Source organism: Micropterus dolomieu, linkage group LG04 (assembly GCF_021292245.1).
Source record: "Micropterus dolomieu isolate WLL.071019.BEF.003 ecotype Adirondacks linkage group LG04, ASM2129224v1, whole genome shotgun sequence".
In the NCBI taxonomy this organism is placed as follows: domain Eukaryota; kingdom Metazoa; phylum Chordata; class Actinopteri; order Centrarchiformes; family Centrarchidae; genus Micropterus; species Micropterus dolomieu.
This window is the reverse complement of record NC_060153.1, coordinates 8,000,476-8,015,080: the sequence shown is the minus strand read 5'-3', so window position 1 is coordinate 8,015,080 and position 14,605 is coordinate 8,000,476. Positions and strand designations below refer to the sequence as shown.

The following is a 14,605-nucleotide window of genomic DNA, read 5'->3' as shown; positions in this document are numbered from 1 at the left end:
AAACGGGGTCGGCAGCGTTTCCAAACTTCTCCGCTTTAGGTCTTCGTTTTCATCATTGTAGTCTGGACGGGAGGTGCAAACGTAGCAAAAGGTCCTATTGTAGTGTACATAGTGGAGTGTTCACACACAGATACGCCAGCTAATGCACCACTGCCTGGAACTGAGTCAAGGTGTGAACTGGGCCCACAGGGGGTAATTATCAGAGTGTCTCAATCAATCACTTGACAAACTCCTCTAAGGCTTGTTTTATCTTGATTTTTCCACTTTTCCTGCCTTGGCAGTGCAAGACAGTTGCAGGGTTGTATGATGATGATTTTACCTATTCTATCTGTCATCCCTGATGTCTTCATTGAAAGAACCACAGTTTATGTCAAGGTTTGCCTCTCTTCAACTTTCCATCAATCACCGAGTGTATAGTTGAAATGGAGCCCACTCACAGAAAGAGAGGCAGCAGTTAGTCGCCTTAATACACTGAGACAGTTCCAGGCCAATAACAGGCTCTGCCAGCTAGAGAGCAGCGGTGGAGGAGACAGCCTTGTCCTTCTCTCCAGAAATACGCAAAGGGCTTAATTAGAGTTTTGTCTATCTTTCTCTGGCCAAGTTAATTCTCACCTTTCAGCCTGGGTGATCACCTAGAACCACCTTGTCTGAGCCCTCTGAGTATCTCTGACAGATGCAGAAGTCAGGCATAGAAAGTCAATAGTAGGTGACAACGACAGCAGCTTATGGAAATGTGTTTCACATGAAACCAACTTTGCACAATACTTGCTTTTTCTGTTCAATAGTTTTAGGTGATGAAGTTACTTTTGAGGTTTGTAAAACATTTTAAAGTAACTATAAATTGATATTTTATATTAATAATGTATGAAATAATAATATCACCTAAATCTGCAGCTCCCCTCGGCTTTACACAGTAGTGAGTTTAAGCTGTTCTCAGTGAAAAAGCTCTAAAACCCACTGCACACTACCTGCTCAGCACCAAATGGCAGACAGACACAGTTAGTGACTTGTTGTTGAACATAGCGGAGCATTTAGCAGCTAAAGAGCCAGATACCAAAAACAGAGCTAAAAGAGTGTGAATCTTGGAATTACATTCATTATGTGGCAATGGTGGAATTTACTCAACATTTACTCAAGCATTGTACTTAAGTACACATTCAAGGTACTTGTCTTAGGGGAAATATTGCACTTATTACAATTAGTTACTGGTTACTTTTCACAAAAAAATAAAAAAATCAGTTTAAGTATGAGGTAGCTCTAACACAAGTCTAAGGCATAGACTTGTGTAATACCTGTTTTTCTGGGACACGTCACCCTCATCCTCTGGGTGTGTAAGTTTATCGGGATGAACTCCAGAGATTTCTGGGCTTTGCAGCAGCTTGGCTTGAATGAGCAACCTGAAAAAAAAAAACAGAGACACAAGTAAAAAACATCCCTATGAAAGCCCCTTGTGTTATAGAAAGCGCCTTACCATCTGCTACAGCTATACTATGATCTTTCCAACATGACTGCTTTTGATAGCTTTTCTTTTTATTTCCTTGTTCATGTCCTTATGAGGGACACAGAAACATATTAGTAAACTGAATTGAAGTTCAAATGTCCTCTTTAATTTTGCAATGAAAAGAAAACCCTTGTACAATTGAATGACAATCTAGAGAGATCTATTTAATGAACAACTGCATGACAAAGGGGAATACATAGCACCAAATTAAAATCCATTTAAATTAGAGGTTGTATGAGTAGTTGCAGTGCAGATTCAAATACACATACTAAGGGTGTGGAGGTTTTCACAACTTAATTGCCACAATATTCATTTACATTTACGTTTACTCATTTGGCAGACGCTTTTATCCAAAGCGAGTTACATTTTTTGAGGAACAACATACAAGGAGCAACAGAGCATCAAATACAGATCTACAACTGACAATACATACTAGTAAGAGCAGCAATAAATACTAGTAAGAGCTCACAGTACATATCACATCAATGAGGTAAATACCTAGGGAAGGAAGTAAGAGTTAACAAAAAGTGCAATCAAAACAAAAAAGTGCAATCTATACAAGATCATTGTAGGGGATAAGAAGAAGAGCACAGGACGTGCATGTTAGAGGTTAGGAGTTAGAGGTGTTATAAGAGGAAGTGTTCTCGGAAGAGATGAGTTTTCAAGAGCTTCTTGAAGTTAGAGAGGGACGCCCCTGCTGTGATGTTGTGTGGTAGCTCGTTCCACCATCGTGGTGTCACAGATGAGAATAGCCGGGACCGGGATTGCTTTGTGTGAAGGGATGGCAGAGCCAGGTGCCGTTTGTTGGAGGAGCGTAGCGGCCGAGAATGAACGTAAGTTTATATTATGGAGTTTAGGTAGATGGGTGCAGACCCAGTAGTCACTCTGTATGCAAGCATTAGTGATTTGAATTTGATTCTGGAGGCCACGAGGAGCCAGTGGAGGTCACACAGCAATGGAGTGATATGAGTCCTTTTGAGCTAATCAAAAACCAGACGCGCTGCTGCGTTCTGAACCATTTGTAAGGGTTTCACTGCACAAGCTGGTAGACCTGCTAGGAGGACATTGCAATAGCAATAGTTGGTAAGTAAAATGGTGACTAAGAATGCTGAATTCGGACAACAATTTTCATTCATCTTTAATGAGTAGTCACTTAGGTATACTTTCAGAATACCCGACACACACACCAAAAAAAAAAGAAAGTACAGCACAACCAAAGTTTCAAATGAGTAAAATCCAATTTAACCAACCATTTTCAGATAGAAGGCATCTCTGTAACATAAATCCTCACATATTACACAAGCACTATTTAAAACAGTAAGCTACACGTTATTTTTGATTGGGATTGGGTTATGATTAAAATGATGTTAAACCCCCATACCATTCCCCTTTTAAATGCCCATGCTAGATCATTTAACACATCTAGGTATATCAGACAGAGAATGTATCAATTACAGATCAACAAGAATCTCGAAAGTTGCTCATTTTCAATCAACTGCTTATAACATCCTCTAATGTGCAGCTTAATCCTTTAAGCACAGGATTTTATGCCCTTTGCAGCCGCTACTTTGCACAAAACGTCCAATTAAAATTTTCTGTCAAATGATACTCTTTGTTTGTGGCTTATATTTAAGCTCAATATCACAATCTGACACTGCATGTTGGCTGCTCAAATCTCAAATATGTAAATAGGGTTGATGAGCCTCTTTGACGCAGATGAGGCTAAGCTTTCAAGAACAATCACGCAACAGAGGTAATTTATAAGTGATGTTTGCCAGTAGAGGTAAATAACTTAAAATTAAGCTATTCTGAACAGGTACAGAAGACCAAAAAGGGGAACAAACATTCTCATATCACAAAGTTTCATAATCTAATTTAGCATCAAAACCTTTAATTAAATCCTCTTTTAAGACACATGACTTTGAATTCCCTTTCTACGGTATTAAGCTTGAGTTAGAAAACCAGTAAAGACTCTTCTATTACAAGGGACACATTTTACAGCTTGTATTAGGCTACTTATTTCATTGTAAAGGTCAAAAAGAACATTGATGGTATGTGTTGAACATGTTGATGTGATTCATTAGTCCAAACTGTAATATAACAACTACTGTAAACTAGAGCCATGGAAGTGTGTGAATATGCAAATACATGTGCTTGGGGAGCTGAATCTATTAATCTTTGTTATAACTGAACTATTTTTTACATGTACTGGGCTTATTAGACAAGTTTTACTAGCTAGTAGAGCACTGCATAAACTTTAGCATTGTTCTATATTTTTACAGCATCACAATGGTAATCTACAAGGTTGTCTTTTCTTTGTTTTAGACAGTATCTTTTGTGATATGTAGCTGGCTGTGCTGTGATCACAGAGATCATTTGACACACACCATTGTTGCCATTGGGGTGACGCCTTTTCCGTTAATTGTATGTAGATAAAGGTACAATTGTTGTTGGCAATGGTCTTCTGGTGTTTCATCTTATCATGATATCCACCCATTTTTCTCTTCTTTTTTTTCATACAACATGTTTATGCTGATGTGGGAAACAAAACTTTCGTTTGAACTGGAGGAAGTGACTATTCCCCTAAGGAACGACCTACCAAGGAAGATGATGACAGTTATATCAATTAGTAATAGAGCAGAAAAATAAATATTACGCATTAATATTAATGTAAATGAAGAGATAATTATTATATATGCGTGAGTAACTGTAGAGATAGCTTTTTGGTTGTATATGTATCTCAAAATTCAGCATCCTAATTGACTGTATTGTCATCTACAGCAACACCAAATAGTCCTATATAACTGAGTGGAATTCTACTACTGTTTCCAAATACTATGACTGACAATATTGTAATGAACTGTTCTTATGTCACTGAGTGACATATGTAATCCATGTTAGAGTGGTGGTATAGTATAGTAAGATGCTACAGAGTGTGTTCCTTGTGCTGCAGCTCATAATGCATTTTAATTGGAGAATAATTAATAAGACAAAGTATCCACACTTTCCAGCTCTTCTAGCTGACATGTTTCATAACTCTACTTTGTGTTGAGAAGAACTAAACTAAGCTGTACACACTCTTTTCCGTCCTGTTCATTAATTACTCTCGAGGCAACAGACCAGTATGTACCAATCAAAGCTGAAGCGATACAAAAGATCTATGTTTACACAGAAGCTAGGTGAGAAAAGCTGTTACCTGCCACAGATTTTAACACCATTTGGCAGGTTGGCCAAACATGAAAACAAATGTGCTGCACCTCCATTACTGTATATAATGCTGAAACTAATGATCCACTCAAGCTGAAATGTGTTACCTCAGAAATGGATAACACTTTTGACTCAGCTGGAGCTGACACTGACGTGGCTTATTATTTTCAAGCACTATGAAAAAATCAATGTTTTCTTCCTAAAGTAGTAACTGTTTTGCTGTACTTGTCAAAGTGCAAATGTAAACAGATTTCTAAGCACTGAATATACAATCTGTCGGCTAAATATAGTGAAGACTGAAACATAAGCTCCATATGCAATAAGTGCTGTATTTATCAAGCAGATGCACAAGCCTGGAGTTTGTGTTTGCATGGTGCGATTGTCTCCTTACTGTATAAGCATTAAAAGAAGGATCTTGAAAATGATAGGAGACATGTTAACGGAGGTTGATTACGTATTCGACTGGATTTACTGTCAAGTAATTTGATGCTGTCAGTTTTGTGGGGAAAGCTTTCCGCCTCTGAAAAGGAGGCGTAAACATGGCGTAGATGGATTTACAAGAGCCACAAGGAAGGTACTAATAAGAAAATAAATGTCCACTGAATACAGGCTTGTATAAACAGTAACAAAAATATATTATTAGAAACAGAAATTACACAATTACACAATATCTGATTACTTTAAAGGAAAAGATTAGTGGGCAATGGTGCTTTGAGCTAAATGCTAATAGCACGCTAACAAGTTCACAGTGACAATGCTAACATGTTGATGTTTAGCAGGTAATATTTACCAGATTCACCATCTTAGGCCCCATCCACACAACTGCATTTTAGAATTAAAACGGAGACCTTTTGCTACGTTTGCACCCCCCGTCCAGACTAAAATGGCGAAAATGAAGACCTAAAATGGAGAGGTTTGGAAACGCTGCCGACCCCGTTTTGCGTTTCAAAACTCCGGAGGGCGTTTTAGTGTAGACGGGGTAAAAACGAAGGACTTTAGAAACAATGATGCAGACACTCACGCTCGGCTCTCTCTCACAGTGCTACTGATGGAGTTTTTGAGTTGGTATTTTTATTAAAATATTCTGTACCGTGCAAATAACATCTTATCTGCCTACACTTGTACTGTGCATGTCGCCGTTTACTTTGTGACGACTCCTGTCTGTTTTCTCCCGCCACACTCCTGTTAGATTCTGCTCATTCAGCTTGTTATTGGTGCATGCAAAAAAAAATCTGGTCTGGTCTTTCGCAAAGTCTTCTGTAACTACGTTAGAAGAAGAAGAAGATGATATACTTTATTTAATCCCGCGAGGGGAAACTCAATGTTTTCTGTTATTATGTTAGTATTTACACACAGGTCCGAAAGACACATACATGCACAAACAGGACCCATAGCAACACACAGATAGATGCCCGAGCTGTTAGGGGCTTGCTCAAGGCCTCCTTCACCAGGAGGTGAACTGGCACCTCTCTAGCTACCAGTCCACGCTCCACAACTCTGGTCCGAGCTGGCTTCCAACCGGCAACCCTCCGGTTCCCAGCGTTATCCTTATGGACTGAGCTACTGCCGCCCCAAAAAAGCATCTGCTTCATGTTTACACAAGCACTCGCATGCCCAGTGTACCTGAACGGCCACTAGATGTGCGTTTTTAGTTGTTTTAATGTAGACGGAGATCAACTCTAAAGCACAGCTAAAACGCTGGTGTGGACGGAGATCGTATTCGTTTTAATTCTCCGTTTGTAAACTAAAACGGAGTAGTGTGGATGAACATGCTAACATTTTCTAATTATCACAAAACGAAGTACAGCTGAGACAGATAGGAATGCCATAAGTTTTGCAGTTATCTGGTGCTAGAGGGAATGTCATCATACTCACCGAAGTTATAAGAACTTATCCTCTACATACCTTAACTATCTGTAGTGAATTTCACAGCAATCGATCAAATAATAAAAACCCAAAAATATCAATCACATGGTAGAGTTTAGATTAAAAGTCAGGGGATCACTAAAGTACCAGCGTACATATACGTATACGTATACGTATAGCCACGTATAGCGACAAGCCACTAATGTGGCTAATAAAAACTCTCGACCTATATACTGTGCGAATTTCATCATCCAGATAGAATGAAACTGCTCCTCTGTGTACATCAAAACATCTCTGTACTAGGAGGAGCTGTTTCCAAAGGCTGACATTGAAGTCAATGGCCAGGCTGTCATCCCTGCTCAGAGGGATCTCAATGTAGTTGTGGAGCTCCGGGGACCAGGCTAAACGAGCTAGGGACCATTGTAGGTTAGATGAAATAGTCATATCAGATCCCCATCTGTTTGCCCAGGTGGGCTGGCTATGTGACAGAGGGGCTGGATGCCAGCAGTACTGGCCAACATCTGGCTGCTATCTTTTTTTTTAATCTTTCCTGTCATTTATTTGCTCATCGCCACTTTTCTGTATTCCTTAGAATCCTTTAAAAAATGATCAACCAACATCCTATGCTTTTAGATATGTCTGCCTAGGTGCCTGAGGACAAGCTGAGAACAAACAAAAAGATCACAAATGACAACCAGCACTGGAAAAACAGTGAGGTCTGTCAGATCAGAGTAGGTCTGTTGAAGCATGTTAAGGGTTTCATCCTCAGGGCGCTGAGAGAACAGCAGGCTTTTTTCATCAATCCACAGTTAGATATGTTGTAGACATAAAGGAGAATTGGACACATGCTGTATGAGCAGTGGAATCTGATGTCTTTTAATAATTTCGTCATTATCCTTAAGGGTTTTTTATTGTTCCTATTTATAAGATAAACGTAAAGTAATGTTAGTTACCTACAAAATAGAAAAAGTGTGCCCTCCACAGCTGAACATTTAATACAGATACTAAAGAGAGAAAATAAGATATGGGCCTTAATCTACAATATGTAGCTCTTGGCCTTAAGCTTATCCCATAAGTGGAGTTTAAGAGTCACTGACAGTTTTGTGTGGAGAAATGCCAGCAGTATTGGAGGTCCAACAAACATCACTCTAACTGGATTACATCTGTGCCTTTAATTCACCAGCTGGTAAACAATGAAAGTAGGGGTGATTCATTTACGAAAGGAGTCCAGTGCAGTACAGTAGAACATCTGAAGTGTTCGCTGATGTCAGCTCATCATTAAAAATAGATTAAATAGAATCAGTGAGGATGTTGGACCTGAACATCTTATTCTACTATCAGCTGTTTCTCCAACATTCTAATTGTTTTTTTTTCTTACCAAAAACAAGAAAAACCTACATCTGACTCATGAAATGTGCCCAGACCACAGATTCTTCTTTTGGGCATGGAAATCCCTCTGATTTAGGATTGACCTTAAATTATATGCATATTAGAGTCAGCCGTTAGTTAATATTACTGCATAAATAACCCTACTTGAGGACATCAATACTCAGAGCCATGTGCAAACCTACAATAGTGAAAAAACAACTCATTTTAAGCATTTTCATATTTTGAAGGCTCTCAACAATTTTGTATTGTTATTTAAAGACCTAGGCATTGCCATAAAACACGATTTGCTTAAACTTCCGGACTACATTCAGTTCTTACTTGATAAACGTTTGGATAGCATATCTTTTTTTGATTGATTTAGCTTATCTGCTAAAAGCAACAATTTGTAGGCATACAAATTAAGAGAACAATGGTGCTCTGTGATTTTTCTTATTACCATTTGTTTAGTTTGAGAAATTATCTTCTCATTCCTTGTCTCTCCTGTCTTTGCTCACCCACTGGTCCTCACACTCAAACCACCTCCACACTCTGTCTCTTTTTTTGTCTCTACTCCCCCCTTTTTAAAATTATATTACTCATCAATAATTAATCTGTAGCAGCTTGCCCACCCAATTTGTTTAGCAATGTCTGTCATACTGTTAAGTTAATGCAGGGCTGGATTAGAGTGTTGAGTTGGGAAGGGGCTCCTCCATGTATTGCAGCATCTGGGACACACAAGGGACTTGTCAGGAACCGTAATGGCCAACGCCACATTATGCGATCACCATTAACTCCTTCACTCAGAGTTCAGTACAGAGGCTTATAGCCACCATCATTTTTCACCAGTTGGAAAAAGCAAAAGGCAGCAGATACTAATATCTCATTTTGGGGATGAGAGTAAATCAGTGTAAAATAAATCAGTAGCCATAATGTTCCTATGTCCACGGCAAGCTAAATATTCATAGGAAGATATTATTTAAGAAACAAATCCACAGTGCACTCAACTGCCATGGCACTGCCTCACCTCAAAAACACCATACCAACAGTGAAGTTTGGAGGTGGGAACATAATGGTGTGGGGCTGTTTTTCAGCTTATGGTACTAACAAACTTCTTATAAGTGAAGAAAGGATGAATGGAAAAATGTACCGAGACACTTGATAAAAATCTGCTGCCATCTACCAGGATGATGAAGATTAAACAAGGGTGGACATTTCAGTTAAGACAATGATCCCAAACACACAGCCATGGAAACTCTCAATTGGTTTCAGAGAAAGAAAATAAAGCTGCTAGAATGGCCCAACCAATCACCTGACTTGAATCCAATTGAATACCTATTGTGAGTTTTCATCCTGCTTTTGAGTAATGAAACTAAACCCAACAATTCTATCACCTATATATTTCTAAATACATTTCTAACACCCCATTATCAGTGGTATTCTGTGACATAATCACATGTCCAATGTTTCCTTGTTCAGTGTCAGAGACAGATGAGGAACAGCCTAATTACTTTCTGTGTTCACATTAGAGCTAACTGTGTGGATTCATATTATTATTTAAAACATTTACAAAAACTGTGAAAAAAAACATTTGCATACCAAGTAGAACACTGAATATTTGTAAATGAGATGCAAGACTCATCTTTTTGTATGTAAATGGCAGAGATTTGTATCAGTTTTTATGTGCACTGCACACATTTACTTTACCAAAACACAGAAGAGGGTATGGAAACATACATTTAAATTGCCCCTGATGAAACCTGCGTTGCTATGGAAACCCTTTCACAGCAAGAAGATAAATGAAACAACCTCTCACTACACTCGTCATTGACACAAATCACCCAGAATCCATTCTTTAACCCCAAATTGTCCTCACTTTCTGGACTTAACAGGTCAGGGGCAGCCACTGTGTTTTGAGCTATGATCAGGTTATAAAGGAGCCAACATTATATTAATCACTAATTTACTTTGGTTTTTCCATAATGCCTCTATATTACTACCAACACTGATGTTTGTTTTTTTAACAAAGAAAGACATTTTAAGTTTTCTTACTGATTTTACTGAAAAGAGAAAGATTTGGTTGATTGATTAGGTACACAGACGTTAGCCAGAAGATCTACTTGTACTTTTTCACAGTAAAACGGTATGTAAAATGTTGCATTACAATTCTTTGGCGAGATGTGAACAAAAAAAAATACCAGTGGATAAAAATAAATAAGGTGTTTGGTTTATCCAAGGACAAACCATGAAGAGAAATAAGTGATTTTCATTTACTGGACCAGAAAATCCAGGCAATCATATGTGAACAAAGCCATTTGAGACAGCTATGAAACCAAGGACATGCCAACCATCTTAGAACCAGGGGCGGGTGGGTTAATGCACAACATTCACAACAGACCACATATACTGTAAGCACTTTGTCGATTTTTTTCTGTTTACTGTTGTTGTATGTCAGTAACCTCTTTCACCTTTAGTTAAAAAACATCCAAAATAGTTAATAACAGCCAAGTGTCTTCAGTGTCAAGAGTTAGTCAACTGAACTTCTATAATTAAAAATAGGAATAAATATTCATATATATAATTTTTGTGTTTGCATTGCACCTGACTTATGTTTTTATTCATGAAGTGCTGGTAGCTCTGAGTAACTGGTGATACTGCCACCTGATAGAAAAGAGAATATATGTTTTTATTTTTCCAGATTATGTCCATGCATACGCATCTCCTGCTTTTCTACATAGCATGAATATGTTTTATTAAACATAGAATCAGCTCGGGAAAGATAGGGCGGTCCTGCTAGTTTGTTTTTAATAAACACCACCACAGGACCCACCCTCGAAACAGTCGCAGGTTAGTTAGGTATAGGCACCAAATCTACTTGGTTAGGTTAAGGAAAAGATTTGTGTTAAAATCACTTAAAATATTTATGTTAATCCAGGAAGTTATCTCAGGGTGTGTGTCATGCAGTAAAGTTGGTGTGTGGTTCAGCCTGCAAGGCTGCAGATAGACCCTTTTCATTTGGCATAGTGGGAAAACGTCTCGGGTGACATATGTAACCCTTGTTCCCCGAGAAGGGAAACGAGACACTGCGTCGGTGACGACACTATGGGAACGCCTCTGGGCGTGGCAGGGCTGAATTATGAATGAAACTACTCCAATCCTATTGGTGTTGCTAGAACAGTAGCGTGTGACGGCGTAACCGGAGGCGTATATAAGCACGTTGGCACACAGGACACATTAGCCCTTTTCCATGAAGCAAGGCACTCCAGGCGGGGTGAGGTGTGGCGGACCGACGCAGTGTCTCGTTCCCCTTTTCGGGGAACAAGGGTTACATACGTAACCCGAGAACTGCGTCGGTGACGACACTATGGGAACGAGATACCCACTTAGGCTGCGCCGAAAACCCGCCTGCCCCCAGCGTGCAACCTGAGGCACGACTAAGAGGAGAGCGCACGGGTGCCGGGTGCAGAAGGAAGGTCCAGACTGTAAAACCAGATGAAAGTGTGAGGGGTGGCCCAGCCAGCCGCGTCACACAAATCCTGGAGCGACGCCCCTGCGAGGAGGGCCCTAGAAGCTGCCATGCCTCGCGGAGAGTGCGCCCTTACGGCCATAGGTGAAGGCAAACCGCGCACCTGATAGGCCAGGGAAATAGTCTGAATGATCTAGTTGCTGATGGTGTGATTAGAAGCGGGGATCCCAGCCTTGGGGGACCCGAAACACACCAGCAACTGGTCTGCTTTCCTCCACCGGGAAGACCTCAGAGTATAAATACTCAGCGCTCTGACAGGGCAGAGCAGATGAAGTATCCCGTCCTCCACCGTCACATGAGGTGGGGGATGAAACCCCTGCAGCAACACTTTGAGAACCACTGCCAGGTCCCAGGTGGGAATCCTGGAACGAATCACGGGTCTCATCCTCTGGGCTCCACAGAGGAAGCGCACAATCAGTGGAAGCCTCCCCAGGGGCACATCACTCAGAGGGGCGTGGAACGCTGCAATGGCAGCCACATACACCTTGAGCGTGGACGGGGAGAGGCCCATGGAAAAACGGTGCTGGAGGAACTCCAGTATCATAATTACCGAGCAGGTAACTGGGTCCACCGCCCGTTCTCTACACCAGGTGGCGAACACATTCCACTTCAGGCCATACATCCTTCTCGTGGATGGGGCTCTAGAGCTGAGTAGTGTCTTGACCGCTCCTGCCGTTAGGCCCGCCTCCAGGAACTGCGCCCCCTCAGGGGCCAGACCCACAGCTGCCACAGGGTGGGGTGCGGGTGAAGGAGCCGGCCCTCCGCCTGGGACAGCAGGTCTCTCCTCAGAGGGACCTGCCAGGGCGGGCCCTCCAGGAGCGATATTAAATCCAAGAACCACACTCATGCCGGCCAAAACTCCCTCCATACAGACAGGGAACGAAGGCACCTGCTCGTAAACCATATCAGACGGAGTGGATTTCCCCTCGGGGAGAATCCCTTGGATTTTAGCCATCACTGCAGGGCTCTCATGTGCAGTAGTCCAGAAGGTATTACACTGGATGCTGCTGCCAGGAGACCCAACACCCTCTGAAAGTGTTTTACAGTGATGGCGCGGCCTAACTGCACTCTGGTCACTGAGGACAAAATGGACTTGACGCGTGCGGGAGACAGGTGGATCCGCATCGTCGTTGAGTCCCACACCACCCCTAGGAACGTAGTCAGCTGGGCGGGCGTCAGCACGCTCTTCTTTGCGTTGAGCCGCAGCCCCAAATGCTGAAGGTGGGCGAGGACGACATCTCAATGCCGAACCGCTAACTCCCGAGACTGGGCCAGGATGAGCCAGTCGTCGATATAGTTTAAAATGCAGATACCCTGGAGCCTCAGCGGGGCCAGGGCTACATCCATGCATTTGGTGAACGTGCGGGGAGAGAGTGCTAGGCTGAACAGAAGAACCCGATATTGGTACGCCGCGCCCCCGAAGGCGAACCTCAGGAACTTCCTGTGAGAGGGACGGATGGAGATGTGGAAATAAGCATCTTGCAGATCTATCGTGACAAACCAATCCTCTGATTGGATGTGACTGATGATGGCGGGGATGGTGAGCATCCTGAACCTGAATCTCCTCAGAGATTGGTTCAGGGACAGACAACGCCTGTTGCTGGAGCCGCCACGAGAGAGGGGACCTCGATCGGCCTCTCTCGGGGGAGGGGGGAGAGGAGGTAGGGGGAGTGGGGGGGGTGGTGGTAGTGAAGCCTCAGGACCTCTTCCCCCGGACCCGCCGAGACTGAAGGACGGTCCTCAGATCCGCCTTCCCGGGGGGCTGTCGGCGAGAGCACCGCCTCGCGTCCCAGGTTGGTTGAGGGGGATCCCGTGAAGCGACGTTCTGCCTCTGGCTGCGGCGGTAGGCGCTGGACGAGGGCTGCGCCCGCCTCTCCTGAGCCATCACCCTCCTGGAGCCTGACCGGCGGGGGAGATACTGCTCAAATGCCTCTCCTTGTGTTTTAGCGTGCTGAAACCTGCTGACGACAGCGTCCACTGCTTCGCCAAACAGGCCAGTAGGAGAGAGGGACGCATCCAGGAGAAAAGCCTTCTCCTTTCCCTGGATGCCCGAGAGGTTGAGCCACAGATGGCGCTCCGTAGCCACCAATGCTGCCATGGAGCGGCTGATGGAACGGGCCATCTCCTTGGTAACACGGAGAGCTAAGTCCGTAGCTCTACGGAGCTCGATCAGGTCCTCCTCAGAGGGACCCCCCCCCTAGGTCACAGTCCCGAAGAAGATCGGCCTGGTATGCCTGCAAGACGGCCATCGTGTGCAGGCTGGCACCAGCACGACCCGCTGCCATGTAGGCCTTGCCCACCAAATAGGATGTCATCCGACACGGCTTGGAGGGGACGTAGACAGCCGTGCGGAGGAGGGTTTGTTACAAGACAAGGGAAAAATGGCAAGGGCCGACGCGGGGGTGGCGCTCAATGCTGCAGAAACCGCTCATCAAGTTTACTGCCAGCCGGAGGCCTGCGTCACCACGTCCAATAACTCATCGTATCCGGGCGAGGACTGATGACGTGGGCCCAGCTCCCTGAAGTCCTCTTCCAGGATGCTAAGCACGTCTAGTTCCTCAGAGTCAGACCGTGCAAGCCTCTCCGGACTCATGCCTCGAGCGGGAGAAGCCGAGAAACGGTCTCCCGACCGGGGAAGAGGGGAGGAGGATTCTGCAGATGAAGACCGGGAAAAGGCTTCAGACGTCCCGGCACCCTCGGAGATCTCACGCTGTGATCTCCAGGATCGGAGCAGCCGCGATGCCTCAGCGACCGCGGGGCATGTGCCACGGGGGGAGCACATCCGACCATCCTCCAGGAAGAGAGCCGCACGAGACCTCAGCACCCTCAGGGGCAGGACCTCGCAATGGCCGCAGGCAGCCCCCTTGAGAGCTGCCTGGGTGTGAGACGTCCCCAGGCAGGAAACGCACATTTCGTGGGTATCCCCCTCCGTGATGAAGCGCGGACAAGGGAAGACACACTGTCGGAAACGCCTAACGGACATGATCTCTGCTGCTTCACTTGACTTCAGGTAAGACGATGATGACGCAATAGTGGAGCTTACAAACATACTCAGAGTGCCTGCTGAATAGAAAGAAGCTAATGTGTCCTGTGTGCCGGCGTGCTTATATACGCCTCCGGTTACGCCGTCACACGCTACC

At 43.6% G+C, this 14,605-nt stretch overlaps 1 protein-coding gene across 4 annotated transcripts in view; it reads right to left on the bottom strand.

The window, feature by feature from the left end:
• The window catches only part of inpp4b (inositol polyphosphate-4-phosphatase type II B), a 135,083-nt gene that overhangs the window by 45,455 nt on the left and 75,023 nt on the right, over positions 1-14,605 (bottom strand). For all 4 annotated transcript variants that reach the window (XM_046047798.1, XM_046047797.1, XM_046047800.1 and 1 more), the window contains one exon: positions 1,293-1,397. In XM_046047798.1, the coding sequence (XP_045903754.1) occupies positions 1,293-1,397 (105 nt within the window). The remainder of the gene's footprint in view (positions 1-1,292; positions 1,398-14,605) is intronic.